At 39.1% G+C, this 19701-nt stretch overlaps 1 protein-coding gene across 1 annotated transcript in view; it reads right to left on the bottom strand.

Annotated features, from left to right (window-relative positions):
- Positions 1-19701, bottom strand: part of LOC101738046 (cytoplasmic dynein 2 heavy chain 1) — an 88851-nt gene that overhangs the window by 26965 nt on the left and 42185 nt on the right. Inside the window, exons 29-40 of the mRNA XM_038014778.2 lie at positions 18925-19044; positions 18166-18360; positions 16677-16900; positions 16080-16244; positions 15526-15649; positions 10177-10284; positions 4710-4866; positions 3359-3566; positions 2274-2595; positions 1290-1462; positions 820-922; positions 67-198 (exon numbers count right to left, since the gene is read on the bottom strand). Coding sequence (XP_037870706.1) covers positions 67-198; positions 820-922; positions 1290-1462; positions 2274-2595; positions 3359-3566; positions 4710-4866; positions 10177-10284; positions 15526-15649; positions 16080-16244; positions 16677-16900; positions 18166-18360; positions 18925-19044 — 2031 coding nt within the window. The remainder of the gene's footprint in view (positions 1-66; positions 199-819; positions 923-1289; positions 1463-2273; positions 2596-3358; positions 3567-4709; positions 4867-10176; positions 10285-15525; positions 15650-16079; positions 16245-16676; positions 16901-18165; positions 18361-18924; positions 19045-19701) is intronic.

Here is a 19701-nt window from a genome sequence, read left to right as displayed (position 1 = left end):
ACTTTATATTGTAAGTCGACAATTGTTTTGCGACAGTTACTGATTGTTATTTAGCTATTCGTTCACCTGCAGCAGGAAGGAGTGCACCGGACAGGAGCCCCAGGCGTCCGCGCGCGCCCGCTGCAAGCCGCGCACGTACAGCGTGGTGCGGGCGCCGCTGTGCACCGCGCCGCCGCCGCCGGACCGAGCGACATTGTGCTGTACAGTTATACAGAAGCAAACTAAATCTTCTGATTCATCAATCTTATTCATGAATAATTATTGGAGCTTTATAAGCCCGTTACAAAAAAAGGCTGACAAAATGTATCATTCGTAATATAGATAGATGAATGAGATGTGTCCTTTCTAATGAGGAGAAGAAAATAAATAAATTTAAAAGTTCGCGTGCAACTTAGCGCACGCGAAAGAAGTGAAACTTTTTTTGGGGTGTGTAGTATTGTGGTTTTTTTCATTTTTCATCCTTAAATCAAATTTCTCTTGTAATAGCGAATGCTGTGTATAAGAGAAAAAGACCTCTTCACCATTTATATATATTTTAAATTATGTATATGTCTGTCTGTTTTCTCATTACCGCTCGTTCCAAATTGTATCTTTTCTCTCTAGCAGTAAAGAATCTGTCGCGAGTTAAAATTTACTCTGAACGTGCCTAAAGAAATTTTACTTCATCTTCTTCATATTAATCTCTCATACCAGGTACCCTGCCTTTAATCATTAGAGTGAAGATTAAATTTTGCATTAGTTAGCCAAAGACTGATAACCACACTAATATACGTTTAACTCACTATAGTAGATCACATCGCATACACAAATTATACTGACCCTCTTTAGTTCGCGTATTATGTCAGCCGGCTCCAATATAGGCGTGCAGTCAATCGTTATTACAGGACTGTTGCTCTCCTTCAGAATGTGTTCCACTAACGCACTAAAAGTAGAAAGATCTCGAATGAAAAGGCGTCAGGTACTTTAATTGAGATTTTTAAACAAAGAATAGTAGGTGTTCTCGATTTGTCTGAAACCGCAGGTCTTTCGTGTCATTTTATATTACATTGCGTGTTAGACAAAATATTAGTTAAATATACACGATAATGTCTACGTCTGCTCTAAACTCAAGAAAAGGCAATAAAATTTAATAGTGAAGTATTAAACAAAGATGAGTTCATCAGACAGTTCTTATTCAATTAGTAGTAGTTTATTTAAAAATAAAAAAACAGTTAAATTGTTTTTATGAGTGGGGGGGGGGAGAGAAAAAAACTTCTAAAGAGATAAATTCACTTATTAATTTGTTCTACCTTTTAGCACACGCATCGGGGCCTACAATTAGCAGATGAGACGAGTCGGACGCCAGACACGCCCTGACGACGGACTCCACGGCGAGGAGTCTGGCCGACATGTACAGAGACTCCGAAACCCATTCATTGGGGGACGGGGGCTCGGGCGGGGGAGGACCCAACACTGAAGATATCTGGATATAATATTTATTTTTCAAGGCTAAACTTGAGTTAAGCGTATCTAATACCTTATCTGCAAAATTAAATTTAACATATCTATTGTTAATCTAATTGAAGTCCATAGACAAGTGTCAGGCTCGCAACCGGTCACACGTGCTCTCGAGTAAAAGCTCGTAACTTGTAACTTCCCTTATGAGCGATGTACGTAGCTATCGTTATGATATTTGCGTACGCCATATAAAAACAATAATAAACTAGTTCAATACTGTTAGTTGTTAATAGGTATGTTTACTGTACTGGCGTCTTGTAAGCTGCCTATTTCTGTAGTGAAACTGTTATACTGTAAAAACGGAGTCTTACAACTCATGTCTCAAGATGGACGGCGGTATTGACGTGGTTAATGTCTATGGCATCCGGTGACAGCTCAATACCAGGTGCGTCGCGAGCTTCTATCTATTCTTTTTTATTTATTGCTTAGATGGGTGAACGAGCTCACAGCCCACCTGGTGTAAAGTGGTTACTGGAGTCCATAGACATCCACAACGTAAACGCGCCATCCATCTTGAGATATAAGTTCTAAGGTCGCAAGTAATTACGCAAATTATAATTTTGCGGGTTTAATTTTTATTACACGATGTTATTCCTTCACCGTGGAAGTCAATCGTGAACATTTACAAGTACGTATTTCATTAGAAAAATTAGTACCCGCCTGAGATTCGAACACCGGTGCATCGCTCAACACGAATGCACCGGACGTCTTATCCGTTAGGCCACGACGACTCTTATTAGTAATAAAAAAATACTAATAAATTAAAGGCTTATTACCTCGTCATAAAAACTGGGAACGGCGGCCTCTTTCAATAAGTCGACGACGCTTCTTTGTATCGCACATATAACCATTTCCTCGGGACCGGGTTGAGTCGAGATCGCGTTCGCGGTTTGAACTAGGTATTCGAACTGTGTAAGTATCTGTCGGACTACGGCGACGTTGTACAGCTTGGTGAGGGCGGCGCCCTGGTGTCGGTGGAGCCACTGAACGGTGCCGGCGACGGCCCGCTGCAGCAGCGGGAGCGCCGGGCTGGCGGCCTCGTGGTCGGCGCGGCGCACCCAGCCCCGCAGCACGTCCAGCTCGCAACTGACGTCATCGCTGCTCAACACGTATCAAACAGACGGACTGAATCAGATGTTTCAATTTGTAACATAAAATTGTTCAAATAATTCAGCACTTTGTCTTATTTTGTCGAGCGCACATAGCTTATGTTGCAAGCCAGATTTTGTTTCTTTTTACTTGTGTTTTTTATGTATCTTTTTAGCTTGTGATGTGTAATTGTGTACCTAATAAATAAATATTAAAAATGAATTGGACTGTTTTAAAATTATATTTCATTTTGAAGTAACCACGAAAAGTTTCTGTTCAAAACTATTTTATGTTTTTTAAGTTTGTTTTTCTTCCAATTCAAGTTTTAAATATTCATATAACGTAAAAATACTTTTTGTCCTCTGTTTGTCAAACAATTTTTTAATAGCAACTGACATTAAATTTAAGAACAGAGTTCTGAGCGTTTAAATAACATTTATGCTTTAATATTAAACTTTACAAAATAGGAACCGATAGTTAATAGATAACAAGCATTTGATCTATAAAAACGAATAACTAACCACTTAAAAATACTCTAAACATCATCACATATTTACCACACTCAATTATTTTACGTAGTGGCTGGCTCAATCGATAATTCATTTATAGTTTATCTAGTTAACGCCCGTCTAAAATATAAGCAAGGTAAAGAGGGACAGAGAGAGAGAGAATACACTTTATTGCACACCATAACACAATTTATATTCAAAAACAGTCAAAAAGCAGAAGTGAAGCTTTATATGTTAGGGATATAAGGTTGAAAATGGTTTACCTCATCAATATAATTCCCATTCTGGAGATGGTGGCGGGCGAGGCGTGCTCCAGGCTGTGCGTCTCGAATATGAAGTTGACGTTGTTCCCGAACTGCACCCGCCAGCCGGACGGCAACGTCAGCAGCCGGTTGTCATCCAACACGGAGTTCAGAGACTCAATCCACTCGGGGTCTATGTCTCCGTCGCACACAACCCAAGACCATACATCTGGAAATTATGTAGTACTAGCTGTACCCATCCGCTTCGCTGGGCAATTAAAATTAACATTATTTCTCACCCCCACAACTGGTATATGGAGTCCAACACTCATATACATATTAGCCTATCCATTAAGTAATGTATTTTCTACATGGATACCAAGTTTCAAGTCAATCGGATGCATGGTTCAGTTTTTATAACGGAAAATCCGTAAAAACCACTGTAGATTTATATATTAGTATAGATATCGAGGCAAAGCGTGACATTAACTTCAATATCAATTATTGTTTTGGAGTTTTCATTTTGATTGCCATTCATTTATTGAAGAGAGCTTAGGTGCTAGTTGGAGAAGAATGCTCCGGATACCTTGGAGAGCGAAGAGAAGAAATCTGTTTATCTTAGACCAACTGCAGATCAAGACAAGACTGTCCACACTCTGCCTTCGCCGCTCACTCGAATACTTCGGTCATATTGCTCGGAAAACACCGGATAGCTTAGAGAGACTATTCGTGACAGGGAAGATTGAGGGAAAGAGACCGCGCGGGCGCAGTCCGACAAGGTGGTTCGAACAAATCCGCACCACACTAGAGATCCCATTCCTCGACGCCCTTCATGCGGCCAATGATCGGAGGCGCTGGCGGGACATTACGAGGAGTAAAATCCTGTCGAAATATAATGGTCAAGACCCTCAGCAGTGAGGAAACGACGCGAGGAGGAGGGAGAGGTGCTAGTTATTAATCAGTCAGTATAGGGAACAATAATATAAACAGTACGCAGTGGCCGAGACTAGAGGGTCAAATTGAAGACAGATTTAAAAAAGACAGCTAACTGGCACTTGAAGGAGCAAAAAAATCTCGACAAATACTTAACGTCAACAGTTATCAAAATTCATAGAAGTCACTAAATATAACGACGCTCAATCTGCCACAATGATGACGATATTGGGGTCAAATAGATAAATATGATTGTTTGTTACTCGTTTTGTGACGAGGGGCTTTTATCTGACTGAGTTTGAACTTTATACAGAACTTATTGGACTTTTATGAAAATCGTCTATAGTACCGGCAAAGTACGACAGGTGTCAAAAGCATAACTAGGTTTTACTAGTTAGTAATATGATTTTACTTTAATAAGATCCTGCCGTATACTTACCAGGCGGCTGATTGGATATCTCCAAGGCGGTGGCGGAGATCACCCCGTCCGTCCACTGCCTGGTGTCAGGGTCGATGTGCCCAAGGAGCCAGTCGCGGCTCATTGCTTTTGGACTTATTACGTACTCCATTATAGTTTTTCCTTGTTGTAAGAGGGCCTATGAGATAAAAAAGTGATTAGTAAAACAGTTTCATTATATCAGCATTTAATCAGTTAAAATTTTATTTGCATTTCCTATATTTTGCCCTTAAGATGCGGAATACGGAATATGGTAGTAAAACAAAAGGAACAAGTGCAATTGATTATATTTTCATTAAAGTATTATCCCCCCATCCATTACGTACTTCATTGACGATATTGACATTTGGTAGACACAATATTTATGGGTTTTAACGCTTGTAGTGCCGAGCTTATTTTCACTGTGTAGTGATTAAAAAAAACTTATATTAAAAAAATACAAAAACCAATGATAAGTATACAGCAAAATTATTTTAAATGGCTGTTTATAAATGATATTGATGTGCCTTTGGAAAACATACAGCATTGTATTATGAAGAAGCAGTGTGTACTTAGCTTAGATTCCTTGTCTATGTCCAACCATAGACCGTCAATTTAGTTCCATCTTTAGCCGCTAGGTGCTGCCAGCAAGTATAAAGGGAGCGCAGCCATCTTTGATCTTCATAGCGTTGTGTACTTTCGTACTGTGAAGTCGCAAGTCCACAAATATTTATTCGACTTCTTATTAATTGCAAAAAATATTTATTTTGTGTTTCTATGAGTGTTATTTTGCAATCATTACGAGTATTATTTACCAATCCTATCATCGGACGCCATGAATCACGCGTCATCTGTTGGAGGTGATATTGAGTCAAGCTCCATAATTTCCGAGAGGGAAGATGTCCAGGCGAGACGCGATGGAGACGCCTCGCGTTCGAACAGCTCGTCAAGCGAAAAAGAACAAAAGGAGTCTCTGCGTAAGAAACGACGGGATTCAAAGGTAACGGTCGATCTGCGAATCGGCTCGTTATCCCACCAGGTCAGTGACGTTGTAAATCTAATAATGCACCAACTGTGTGTAACAATTGAATGTAACGAAAAATGTTGTAAACAAATTGATCTCGTCAATACGGAAATTTTGACAAAAACACAACAGATTTAAACTAATAATCTTTGTAACATAATTACTGAAAACTTTGACAAATCGTCTCCGTCGTACAAGTTACCCGTAAAAAGCGTTTTAAATTGTATACGGAAAAAAAGGGCCGTATGTATAGAAATAACACGTCAAAGTTTAATTTCCGTGGTCTCTAACAAAGTATCCTGTTGCCAACGCACCACTCATTGAGGAATTTTTGTTTGATAATAGTAAATTGAAATCTATTCAGTCCCTCGGAGGGCTACAATCCTATTTGTCACGATCTCGTACAAAAGGTAAGCCAAACATTATAAACAATCATAGTCTGTAACATCTGGCACGATCCAGAGGGGGGCAATTGAAGACACCGACGGGAGGCACTGAGTGCCACCAAAATTATAATAATTTGTAAACCATGTATGGTTACCAAATACCGTAAAAAAAAAAAAACCTTTTTTCTGCGGAAGAAAAGCGACGGATCAATGCGTCCAATTTTGGATCTTCGAGAGTTGAACAAGGTCGTAAAGATAAAACACCTAACTGTTTTCGGACACCTAGGTACCAAACTTTCTCCACCCAGGGGACTGGATGATAGAATTGAACATTTCTCAGGAATATTTTTCTAGTATCAGTCGCAAAATTTCGTCGATACTTCTTGAGGATCAGTACCAAGGTACCAGTATCAGTACCTCCAGGAAGGAATCGGTACCTTCTTATGAGTTAGTATGAAATGACATGCCTACCCTTCGGTCTGGCTTCAGAGCCACACCTTTTTGCTTCTATAACATGCGGGTCGCAGAGACCTTGCGTGCAAAGGGAACTCGAGTGCTAGTGTCTACTAGACGACTTCCTTTTTGGTCGACCAAGACAAATCCAAGTTGAAACTTCAGGCTGCAGAAGCTGTGAAGCTTTTGGATTAACCTTTTTTGCTTCCATAACATGCTGGGTCGCAGAGACCTTGCGTGCAAAAGGAACTCGAGTGCTAGTCTACCTAGACGACTTCCTTTTGGTCGACCAAAACAAATCCAAGTTGAAACTTCAGGCTGCAGAAGCTGTGAAGGTTTTGGATTATCTGGGCTGGCATGTCAATTTCCATTATATAGGGTGCTCGGTCGCTCGGTCGCTCGGTCGCGGAGATATTGCGTGCAAAGTCGAGTGCTAGCTTACCTATACGACTTAATCTTGTTTCACCAAGACAAATAAACGTTTTTGTTCCCATAGCATGCTCGGTCGCGGAGACCTTGCGTACATAGGGAAGTCAAATGTTAACGTACCTACGCGACTTTCTCTTGGTCCTTGAAGACAAATACACCTTTTTGCTTCCACAGCATGCACGGTCGCGGAGGCATTGCGTGCAAAATCGAAGTGCTAGCTTACTTACACGACATGATCTTGTTTCACTAAGACAAATAAACGTTTTTGCTCCCATAGCATGCTCGGTCGCGAAGACCTTACGTACATAGGGAAGTCAAATGTTAACCTACCTACGCGACTTTTTCTTGGTCCATGAAGACAAATACACCTTTTTTGCTTGCATAGCATGCTCGGTCGCGGAAACATTGCGTGCAAAGGGATGTTGAGTGTTATCCCACCTACGCAAATCCCACCAGGTCCATCAAAAGAAGTCCAAGTTGAGTCTTCAGGCCACATAAGCTGTAAAGCTCTTGGATTATTTGGGCTACCAAGTCAGCCTTACAAAAAATCAATTGGTACACTGGTTCAAGAGATGACATGTCTAGGGATTCGATGGAAAATTGCGAGAAACGAAGTGGCCACTCAACAACATCCTAGCTCAAACTCTGACGGAATTACATCAATCTATGCTAACTTGCAAATTTTCTTGCGAAGTTTCAAGAAAAGGGGTAAAAAACAGGCCATCCTGCATGTGTTAACAATTAAATGCAGTGCTGACGCGAAGCCACATGTTAGACATTGCCGATACACAAAACCAACCATTTCCTGGCAACGGAAGCTTCGGACATGTGTAGGGGTTACAAATGCAGTGCTGACGCGGAGCCACATGTCAAACATTGCCGAGACCCAAAACCAACCATTTCCTGGCAACGGAAGCTTCGGACATGGGTAGGGGTTACAATTAGACAAAATATTAACGTCCTGTCTATGGTCAGCTCAACAACAGAAACGGCTCATCCACAAAAGAGCTATTTGCAATGGTAGTGACAATCAAAATGGATCTGAAAGTATTTCACTAACGTTGACCTTTCGATTTTTAAACCTAAGCGATAAGTTCAAGATAACTGTCAGCTTATCTCTCGGGGAGATACGACATCATAGCCGACAGGCTATCACGAGGAAATCAACCTGCGAGAGGGCACTTTTTACCACAAGTGACCACAAAAGTTTTTTCGAAAGTGGGGTCATCCGGATATAAACCCATTCGCCGACCAAGATTGGATACCTTCAGCAGACCGTAGAGGATGCAACTAGCATGGAGAATTCCTCCTCTCAACCTTCTCCCCAAAGTACTGACTCACTTCAACAGTGTTTAGGGAACCTACCTGGTAGTGTTCCCAGACTGAGCGAAAGCATTTGGGTTTCCAAGCCCTCAGATCCCGAACGCTAGATAACTCGCACGAAATCCAAAACCTGCCTCCTCCACAGGTTAAACATTAACCCTGAAAGCTTAGAAAGGGGGGGGGGGGAGGTTGTACAAATAATGACTGGTCTAAACAGAAGAAGATTTGTTGAAAATTAGCTGGTGTCAATCCACTTTGTCAGCATACTTACCAGCAACTAGAAGATGGTGCATATGGTGCTACAGTTTTAAAATTGATCCTAAGTCTGCAGATGTTGCCAAATTCTTTCTTCTTTTCCAAAAAGAAAATTTTGCCTATAAAACAATCCTTCTGCATCATAAAGCAGCGCTGTCAACTTTCTGTGGGCGAAATACATGTAGGACAGCAAACATTCTCAAGCTCTCTAATAAAAATTGCTATTTTAAAAAAGCCATCGGAATAGCTAAACAAAATTCAACTACTTATTACAATTTTACTAAGTGTAGTCCCATTCACATGAGATCCGAGAATAGTTCTAAACTGGTTTTCTTCAAACCCAGCCACCACATCACGCCTCAATGTAGCTTGAAGGACACCAACAACCATGTTGCTGGCTACGGGACGCAGAGTTAATGACCTTACTTTGCTCAACATTTCTAAAGACAGTTTCTTTGATAACAGAGAAAAACATCTTTCTGATACCAGTCTTTGGGTCTAAAATTGAAATCCATTTTCGTCAATAATCTGCATAAGTGCTTTCTAAACATGAAACTAAAGACATGCCCGGTAAGATTCGTAAGGACTTTTTTCTAACTATGTGTGTTGTCACAAAAGCGGCATCCCGTACTGTAATTGGAAACTGGTCTTCGTTCAACCTTACGAGGTAATGGCATCAACGCATCTCTAAGAAGTGGTAGATCAGCAGTAGCCTCTGAGATGGATTGATAATGAACCAATGGACGAAATACTTTCTAGAGGCAATTGCAAATCATCCAAACGTTTACAATAATTATCGCCGAATAATAGAGCTTCGTAAAGATCCTCACGATTCTTTTTTTCAACACATTTACTTCTACATGATGTATATACATCATTTATACAATTTATACATTTTCTTGTATATACAAGATAAAATGTTATTACAAACTTATAAATATTTTTTAATTATTGAATTAACGTGGAAGTTAACAACTGTTTTTTCGATTTAATAATTATATAAATTATGAACATTATCATTGCGCTTCATAATTTTATTATGGCTTTACCTATTTCATCATAGCGTTGTGCTTAATAATTTCACCAGCAGATAACAAACACGTCTTCATAATACAATGCTGTATGTTTTCCAAAGGCACATCAATATTACGGTTTTACATAACAATAAAACCGATATTATGTGCCGAGAAGGAAAACATACAGCATTGCAGGAAGTTCTTCCTGGTGAAGACTATGAAGATCAAAGATGGCTGCGCTCCCTTTATACTTGCTGGCAGCACCTAGCGGCTAAAGATGGAACTAAATTGACGGTCTATGGTTGGACATAGACAAGGAATCTAAGCTAAGTACACACTGCTTCTTCATAATACAATGCTGTATGTTTTCCTTCTCGGCACATAATATCGGTTTTATTGTTATGTAAAACCGTAATATTAACTTATTCACATATATAAGAAGCATCCGTACAAGTCCGTACATTCCGACATTCCGCACTTTATACACATTAATAGAGAGTCGATCTATCGACGGTTTGCGTTCTGAGGGTTCAATTTGCGTCACCTATAAGTAATTGTGGGTAGAATTGAACATATTAACGTACTGTTTTAAGTAGACGCCTAATCGTAGACTTCCCAGAGGCGGGCGGGCCCACCACCACGACCCCCATCCGTTGTTGTAGCTGTTCGTATAACTCGATGCATTTTTGTAACTGCAACATTATGAAGGGGTTATTTTAGAACAGTTTGGTTTAGGGTCGGCAGCATATTGCAGCTGTCTTTTTACTTTGTCGTTGCCTACTTACTGCTAGTAGCAACGAGGCGCTAATCAGGTTTCATGGAGTGTGTAGTACTCAACAGAGTCTTTACTAACCTCTGCCCTAGCAAGAGTAGTACTTTACAGAACCTACCACCGGATCGGAATCGTGACTCACTGAAAATATTTGGTGAGAAACTCAGTGCTTTGTGCTTTGTGTTTAAATACGCAGCTACGCATTGCTGGAATGATCTCCCTCCACCTATTCGTCACATTGTAACAAAGCATGGCTTTATTAATCGTTTAAAATCATTTCTTTTGGACTCACAAAAACTAATCTAATTTATAGTATTTATTGTAACTAATTTAATCCTTGCTTGTGAAAACTTCCTTTTATTAAATTTTTATTTATTTTTATATTTTTTTTAAGCTGCCCACAGGTTGTTATTACTGTGTGCTTATTATGTTTTGTATTCGGGTTCACCATTTAATTTGATTTTTGTTTTGTTTTTTTCTTAAATTTTTGGTTTTGTTTTCGGGTTCACCATTTAATTTGATTTTTATTTTGTTTTTTCTTAAATTTTTATAATTTACTAATTTTACTAATTTATATCATATTCTGAGTATGTACACACGTACGGAGTCTTCATTCCCGCAAAGAACCAAAGGGAAACGGGGGTGACTGAAAATCAGCGCTGTTCAATTTATCAACCTTGAACAGCAATAGCTGAGCCACCTCCTTTTGCCTTTTTCTCTTTTTTTTGCTTTTCTTTTTTTTGTATTTCATTTTATGATGTGAAAGGCAATAAATGATCTTTATTATTATTATTATTTACACATGTTTCCCCTTTCTCAGTTCAGTCTGTCGACAGAGCCGGTGGAACTGTATATACGGGCTTTTGGCCAAGTAATATACATTAGTTATGAGTTAATAATTATGCTAGTTTTTATTGCGTGTAGTAAGTTTGGTTTTCTTCAAGCTGCATGAACTTTCTCACTATTCTGCATGTATTTAGGATAGCTGCCTTTTGTAGTGAAATAAATATGTTATCTTTTAAATCTAGAAGCTTTAAGCTGTTGTGGATGTGGTTTGGGACAACTCCAGTGGTTGAGATTATTATTGGGACTATGTATGCTTTTTTCTGTTTCCAAACTCTAACTATTTCTTCTTTAAGTTCTGTGTATTTTGTCATCTTTTCTGTAAACGTTTTTTGAATGTTGTGGGTATTCGGGACTGCAATGTCAATAATGTAGGTGACTTTATTGTTTTTATCTTGTAAAGTGACATCCGGTCTATTGTAGTGAATCGTCCTATCGGTAAGAATAGCGCGATCATAATAAAGTTTACAGGAGTCATTTTCAAGAACGGTTTGTGGTTTATAATTGTAGTACGGTGTGTTTGTATTTTGTATCAATTTATGTTTGAGAGCCAGTTGTTGATGGATAATATTAGCAAGTTGGTTGTGTCTGTGAGTGTAATCTGTCTGTGTAAGGGTTGAACATGCTCCAGTTATGTGCTGTATGGTTTCTGGCTGGGTATTGCATTTGCGGCATTTATCGTCTCTAATAGTGGGATCTTTAATAATATATTTTCTGTAATTTTTTGTGTTTATTACTTGGTCCTGTATGGCAATTAAAAATCCTTCCGTTTCGGGGAACAGACTTCCTGTTTTGAGCCACATGTTTGATGCCTTGCTGTCTATGTGAGATTGGCTTAGGTCATGAGGGTGTCGTCCATGTAGCGCTTTTTTCTTCCAGTTTTCTTCCATGTCTTTTTGTGGGTTTCTATTTCTTAGGTTTTCTGTATTATCTATTAGTTCTTTTTGTTTGAGATTTAGCGGTGTGTAGTTGTTATCATTTTGTGCTATGGCTCTGTGAATTTCACTTAAATCTGATTTTATGTAGAAAAATGTTTTTAAGCTGTGTATTTGTTTACGCCATAGATGCCAAATATCTATTAAGCCTCTACCCCCGTCTTGTCTTTTAATTGTCAATCTTTCTATTGCAGATTTTGGATGAAGATTATTGTGTTTTGTTAATGTAGTCCTTGTTATGCGTTCTATTTGTTCTATGTCAGTTTTGCTCCATTTTATTATTCCAAATGAGTAGGTTAGAATGGGTATTGCATAGGTGTTCAGTGCTTTTATAAGATGTTTTCCAGATAATTTCGTTTTGCAAATGGCATTGATACGTTTTTTGTACTCTGAAGTTAATGATTGCTTTATTGTTATATGATCGAGTCCTTTGAGCTGCTGAAAGCCCAGATATTTATAAAGGTCACTTGGTTCCATCGCCGTTATTGTGTTTGTGTCATCTATTGTATAATCACCGGGTTGGACTTTTCCTTTTATTATATGTACGGTTTTACATTTATCAAGTCCAAATTGCATACTGATGTCGTTGCTGAATATCGTGGTAGTATCTATTAACTTTTTCATTTCTTTGTCATTTTTTGCGTATAATTTAATGTCGTCCATATAAATCAAGTGTGATATTATTGTTTCGGTGTTATCTTGTTGTTTAATGCGGTATCCCGCCCGGTCATTATGCAATTGATGGGATAGTGGGTTCAAGGCGAGGCAAAACCACAAAGGGCTGAGAGAATCACCTTGGTAAATACCCTTTTTTATGGCTATTTGTCGTGTTGTTACAAAATTATGAGGGTTTTTTAATTTAAGTGTGGTTTGCCAATGTGTCATGATATTGCGTAGGAAGCTTATTATTATAGGGTTAATTTTGTAGATTTCTAGGACTTGGATCAGCCATGAATGTGGGATGCTATCAAAAGCTTTTTTGTAGTCAATATATGTACAGTGTAAATTTCTATTTTTTGTGGTGGCGTGTTTCATGATGGTTGAGTCTATAATTAGCTGTTCCTTGCAGCCCATGTGGCCTCGTCTACACCCTTTTTGTTCTTCAGCTAAGATATTATTGTGTTCTATATGTGAATTTATTTTCTTTGTAATAACTGTTGTTAAAATTTTGTAAATAGTCGGAAGGCATGTAATTGGTCGATATTGGGATGCTTCTATAGAGAAGTCACCTTTTGGTATCATATAAGTGATTCCTGTCGCTATGAATTCGGGAATACTTTGATTTCGAGAGATAATATCTGTTAGATTTTTGGCTATTGTTTTGTGTAAGCAAATTAGTTTTTTAAACCAAAAATTATGGATTTTATCTATACCTGGGGATTTCCAGTTATGTAGTCTAGCTGTTATAGTAGTTATTTCTTCCTCTGTCACGTCATCAAATTGCATTTCTTCTATTGTATCCCATCTTTCTTTTTCTTCAGTAATCCAATTTGCTTTGTCATTAGGTTTTGCACTATTTTCCCATAACCTAGCCCAATACATTTCCAATTGTTCTGCTGTTGGTATATCTATATTACTATTGTCTCGATCAGTTTTCGGCTTCATTAGGTTTCTGTAGAATAGTTTTTCATTTGTTAGAAATATAGTGTTCTCATTCTTTCGTTTCTGTGAGTTGTTATATCTTTTTAGTCTGTGGGCTTTTAGAGCTAATTTTTGTTTCAGTGTGTCTAAAAATTCTTGAGATTTTTTATTGCCATTTTCGTGTGATGTGTGTATTTTAGTGTTTTTAAATATTTGTTCCAACGCTTTGGACCACTTTTTTAGATCTATTATTATTTATGTATTGGGTCAGTTTACCAATATCTGCTCTCAATTTTGCTATATCCTTCTCCAATCTTTGTTGACACGGTGGTTTGAGGTTTTTTTTATGTCTCGCGTTTCCTTCTTTTGCTATAATTTTATATTTTAGTTGTTCCGAAATAGTTACGGCGGTGCAATATGTTAATGTATGTACATCTGATAGTTGTGTGTCTGGTGAGATGTAATCTACAAGTATGTCATTATTAAATAGACGTATCAGTTCATTTAGCTTAGAGCTATATTTAAGTTTAGGCAATGGCGGCCTTGCTTTAGGGTCCATGCCTGAGTACATTGTTAAATTCGTTTCAAATTTATCTTTAACTTCTTGTGTCTGTGTTGCCCCTTCTGTGGGGTTAGTATTTAAAATATCGACTTCATTTTCTAACAGCAGAGTTATTGATTCGGTTTGAGTGGATGAATGAGAGGTCTGTGTGCTAGAGATAATATTTGTATGTTGCTGTGTTCTCTTCGTTAAAATAGTTTGTGGAGTAAGTGTCGTATATTCGTGTGAATATGTTTCTGAATTTAATTTTTCATTTTCAACATTATTGGTTTGTTCGTCTTCGAGCTGTTTTCTCACTTCCTCTTTTAGTCGGTCTAGGGTTTCTTGAGATAGTAGTTTATTTCTTTCTATTGCCCTTTTTTGGTCAGATATTCTTTGCTGTGAAATATTTACATTAGGGTATTTTAGTGAAAAATGTTCATGCAGCTTTTTTCTGTAAATAGTCAGAACTGTTTCTAATTTAGTGACGTAGTAGTAGGTGCGCATGATAAATAGGTTTACTTCTCTGCTCCATTTCATGCGCACCCTTGTTTTGCCAGCTTTGGTGGACGCAGGTAAAAAGGCATTCGCCCCCTGCGCAACATCCATAGTCGACGTTGGTGAGCCTCTATGACCCGAGGATGATGGTGATGATTGTACCGAGGGGTTGTATGAACCGGTACTCGGGCTGTAAGGTTCACATGGGCTATTGCTCCTACTTTCTACATCGGGATTTCTGTTGGCGGCTGTAGCATTTTCGGGTTGTAAATCCCCGGCGGGAGCCCGCCTGCTCAACTCTCCGCCGCTGACGGATCCTATGCTGGAACACCCAGCGCCAGCTCCAGGTGTGCCCCGGCGATCGCCCCCGGGAAGCGGCCCTCTCAATTTTCTTTTTAGTCTTGTCTCCATATTAATGGGTTACCTTTACCTTGTTAGCCGCGTAAGTTTCGATAGTACGCGTTTCCGCTCCCCACGTGGACAGATGTTCGCCTCGGACGTAAGGTAGGATTTTAGGGATTTTTTATTTTATTATTATTATTATTATTATTAAGTTGTACCTTAGTCGCATTCGATGAGAACGGTGGCTGTTGCTTGAAATGAGCCGTTAGTGTGCTACCTTAACACTTGAAATGGTTGCGATCATCTATAATGCGCTTCCAGGTTTAATTTCATTTATATCATTGTTTTAATGACATCACTAACACCAGTGACTATAGGACCTTCTAAAACGTCGCTTGCCGAAAGACAGTTTCTCACTTACCTGTGCTTTATTTTCCACAAGTTTTAAATTCTGGACGGATCCTTCCAGCGCGTTCACTATAGGATCAGCTGTGGCATGTAGATCTTTTACATCGGCGAATACGAGAGACAGTATTTTATGGAATCTGCAAAAAATATGTATATAATAATAAGTTAATGCATTATTGTTTTTTTTCTAGTGATTAAATATTTATTTTTGGGGATTTACCTATAACTTGGTTGATTTGAAAGAATTTGTAACTTGGTTGAAAATGCTTAAAACATTTTTTGATAATTATTATTAATTTCTGTAGAAGATGTATGTATATACATACATAGGTGCGGAGTGTGCAGTGCTCGTATGCTAACGTACTTTGTTATTGCCATCCGTGACAGTTTCTCTTTGGAACCACAATGTTAAAGAAAGCACCGATGGCTAGTAGTACGATGTGTTAAAAAGGAGATGTCGGGATCCTCATTAACAATCGCTCAAAGCGCCTTTCCACAAGGAATATGTAGAAAACAACGACAGATTCCAAGTTTAAAATTATCCGTGATTAATAAACAATTACGTACATTCGTGCATCCGGCGCAGTTAGTTTGGAGACGTTGTTGACGGCGAGCAGGCGGGCGGCGTGCACGCGCTCTCCGCCCGCGCCCTCCCCCGCGCGCACGCCCCCCGCCACCGCCTTCAGCGCGCGCAGACCCCAGTCGTAGTGCCGCTGTCCACTCAGCAGCGCACTGCAACGTATGCGACGGTATTTTAATGAATTGAAACCAACATTAATTTTAGTCATTCGGAAAAAAAAAGATTTTTAATAGAACATCAAAAGGTATTCATTCTAATACCTATGGTATAAAACAGCCAAAATATGAATTATTCGTTGTATAATGTTGCAGTTCCAAAAATTTATCGATTTCCACGAACAATCAAAGCCAACGATCAGTGTCGTAATTGTCGGTACTAAAATTATCTTACATTATGAAAGATGATAACTCACTTCAACTTATACTTATTTATGGTTTCATAATATAGAAAGAACTATCTGTTCGTTTCTACTAAGTTTGTACTTTGTAGAAACGAACAGATAGTTCTTTCTAAATAGAAGTTCTTGCTAAACAGCTAAAAGAAACCAATTCCAAGATCAATTATGTACAATTATGTAATGAGACCTGGCCAGAGTGAAGACGTCGTGCAGGTCTGCGGCGAGGCGCTCTGCGTGCGGCAGAGAGCGCGCGGCGAACAGTTGCGCGGCGAGCAGGCGCGGCGCGGCGGGGCGGGCCGCTACGGGGCGGAGCAGGGGGCGCAGCGCGGGGGGCAGGGCGCGCCGCCCCCCGTACCCGCGCGACGACGGGTTCAGCGTCGCCGCCACGCCACACCACACCGATACTGATACCTGGATTTTAAGTATTTAAAGATCTTTTTTTTATGATTGAAGAATTACAGGTGGCCCGGAGGCCATTCCAGTTTCACCAGTACAGTTGGGCGAGGAAAGGCTCAGCCAGGAGGGGTGAGATTTGCTAACAGCTGACCGAGCGCCTCCGAAGGAAACCTAACATCTCAAGAGCAGCTGCTTCGCGAATGAATCTACTACCGAATCGGACGAAACATCATCGTCTTTACCACACTTGTATCTTTTTGTCATTTTGACACAGTAACGAAATTTAAAATTTCAAATGTTTTGCATGACTAAGTAGATTCCTGCCTTGGTCGAACACAGCAGGGCAGATCTCATGACGCGACTCATCCGAAAAAATATCGAGCCCTCCATTTAAGAAAATAAATACATTGTCCAATTACGAATACAATCTTTACAAATGTTGACATCCAGATTGGTGCGATGGGACAGCTGTATTACAATCTAATTGTTATTATGGTGGTTGTGATGTCTATGAGTTAAGGTAGCCGCTTAAAATCTGGTGGGACGTGAACTCATCCACACTAGTGAAACAAAAAATAAATTTAAGTTAAATATATTCTGTACGCAATATATCCATGAAATAAAGTACCTACCTCATACTATGTAACTCTTTGTAGGGTACTGTATACCGCAGAGATTGCTTTTGTATTTTTTTCTTTTCTTAAATATTTTCACTACCATTAACCACATGAACAAATTTAAAAAAAAATCTCACAGATGGCGCTGTATTAAATAGTATGTATATTTCCGTCTCATTCTTTGCTGGCTTCATCCTACACATTTTTGTATTTGTGTCTCTTACCTGTCGTTTTTTCCGTTGCATCCGGTTTGAAATCACAACGATTCTAAAGAAGTTTTCACTTCAAAATTAGAAATTAAAAACGATAAAGCCGATAAATCAACGTACAAACTATGAAGGTTTGTAACAATAATAATTAGCGTACGTAGTGTACGTTGGTTTATAATCCCATCTTAATGTTAACTTTAATGAATATTTTTACTGGTGGTAGGACCTCTTGTGAGTCCGCACGGGTAGGTACCACCACCCTGCCTATTTCTGCCATGAAACAGTAATGCCTTTCGGTTTGAAGAGTGGGGCAGTCGCTGTAACTATACTGAGGCCTTATATCTTACTTATATCTCAAGGTGGGTGGCGCATTTACGTTGTAGATGTGTATGGGCTCCAATAACCACTTAACACCAGGTGGACTGTGCCAATCTAAGCAATAAAAAAAACATACATTTTTCCCATTGAGAGAGGCCGTAGGTACAGTTCCCGGTGTTCGGTGGGTCATGGCCGACAGAAGCGACGAGAACTGGTGCGTGACGGCCGCGAGGGTGTCGGACGTCAAACGATTGAACTCATCGAAACATCCCCAGGCGCCGCTCAGCGCCAGCCCGGTGAGCAAGCGACCCATGCATTCCGCGTCCATTGCCTGAAATCGTTGCACGTGTAAACTGCGACCACCCCTATTTTAGAGTGATAGGGTCCTGCAATGATAATACCATTGGTAGCAGCAACTTCGCCTTAATTTAACTTCTCCCTCTGAAATTCTTTCCATTTCTGTTTCTTATTTCGCCCCAATTATAATGGGGGAATATCCCATATTTAATAGTAGTAAAGACTTACAAGAATACTATTGAAACCCTTATGTCTCAGGGTGGGTAGCGGCATTAATTTCTTCATGAGTGCGGTAATTGGTCTTGACTTGAAATAGGTTAAGCTTCAGAGCTTTTTTCCAGCAATGAGCTTATGGCCTATTTGACGATAGATGATTACCGGAGTCTATTTAAACTAAAGAGTAAATACCGGATACACCATGAAGGATAAGATTACAAGGATAATAGTATTCGTTCCTTTTCAAAATTATCATACTTCGTTTAGGATCCTTAAATGTGTGGATTTTTCTGTAATTACGTAGATAATTATGCTTTGCATTGATTTTAATATAATGTTTCTATCGTTTCAAGAAAAGTGATTTTAATTTAAAAGTACTTACTTCATCGCAGTTGAAGACTAGAACGAGCCTCCCGACCAATCCACCCAGAGCTTTAACAGATTCAGTCTTCCCCGTACCGGCTGGTCCAAATGGATTGCCAACAAAACCGAGATGTAGAGCCTGTTACAAAAACATAATTGCGATTACTTACTTAATCTTAATCTTCTTAATCAAACATGTTTTACAAGAAGCTGGTTAATATTTCAAAATTTGACTGACTCAGTGGTGCAATAGTTAGCGCTCCTGACTGTTACGCCGAGGGTCGTGGGTTCAATTCCCACATCGGGCAAACATATTGTGTGATGAAGGTTTGTTTGCTCTTTGTGTGGGAGTTTCTTGTCTATATATGTATATATTTAAACATACATATGATTATCAGTCTCTGGTAACATTAATACAGGGAATCCTAAATTGAGACCGGATGACCGTGCGTAATGAGTTTCCAGTTTGATTTTTGGCGGGAACGCGAGGAGTGAAGTTGTGTGATTTGTTGTATTTTGTCTATTTAGTGTTCCTTCAGGTTAAAATGTGTAATAACGGTTGTTTATTAACTGTTTAGAATCTGTGAAAGTGTACAATTGTAAGGAAATGAAACAAAGCCGCTGGACGTATTATAGTTTTTCGGGATCCTCCAAAAAGTCCAATGAAAAAGTCTTCGTAAAGACCACCATTTTACTGAGTATATATTTCATCACATATCATTTCATTTGTAAATTTAATTTGTTTTTAATCATTTATGTTATGTCGCGATTAGTTACCTTCGTTTTTTATTATTCA

This window comes from Bombyx mori, chromosome 13, assembly GCF_030269925.1.
Source record: "Bombyx mori chromosome 13, ASM3026992v2".
Taxonomy (NCBI): Eukaryota; Metazoa; Arthropoda; class Insecta; order Lepidoptera; family Bombycidae; genus Bombyx; species Bombyx mori.
Note: the sequence above shows the minus strand (reverse complement) of the source record. Positions and strands in the feature narration are given on the sequence as shown.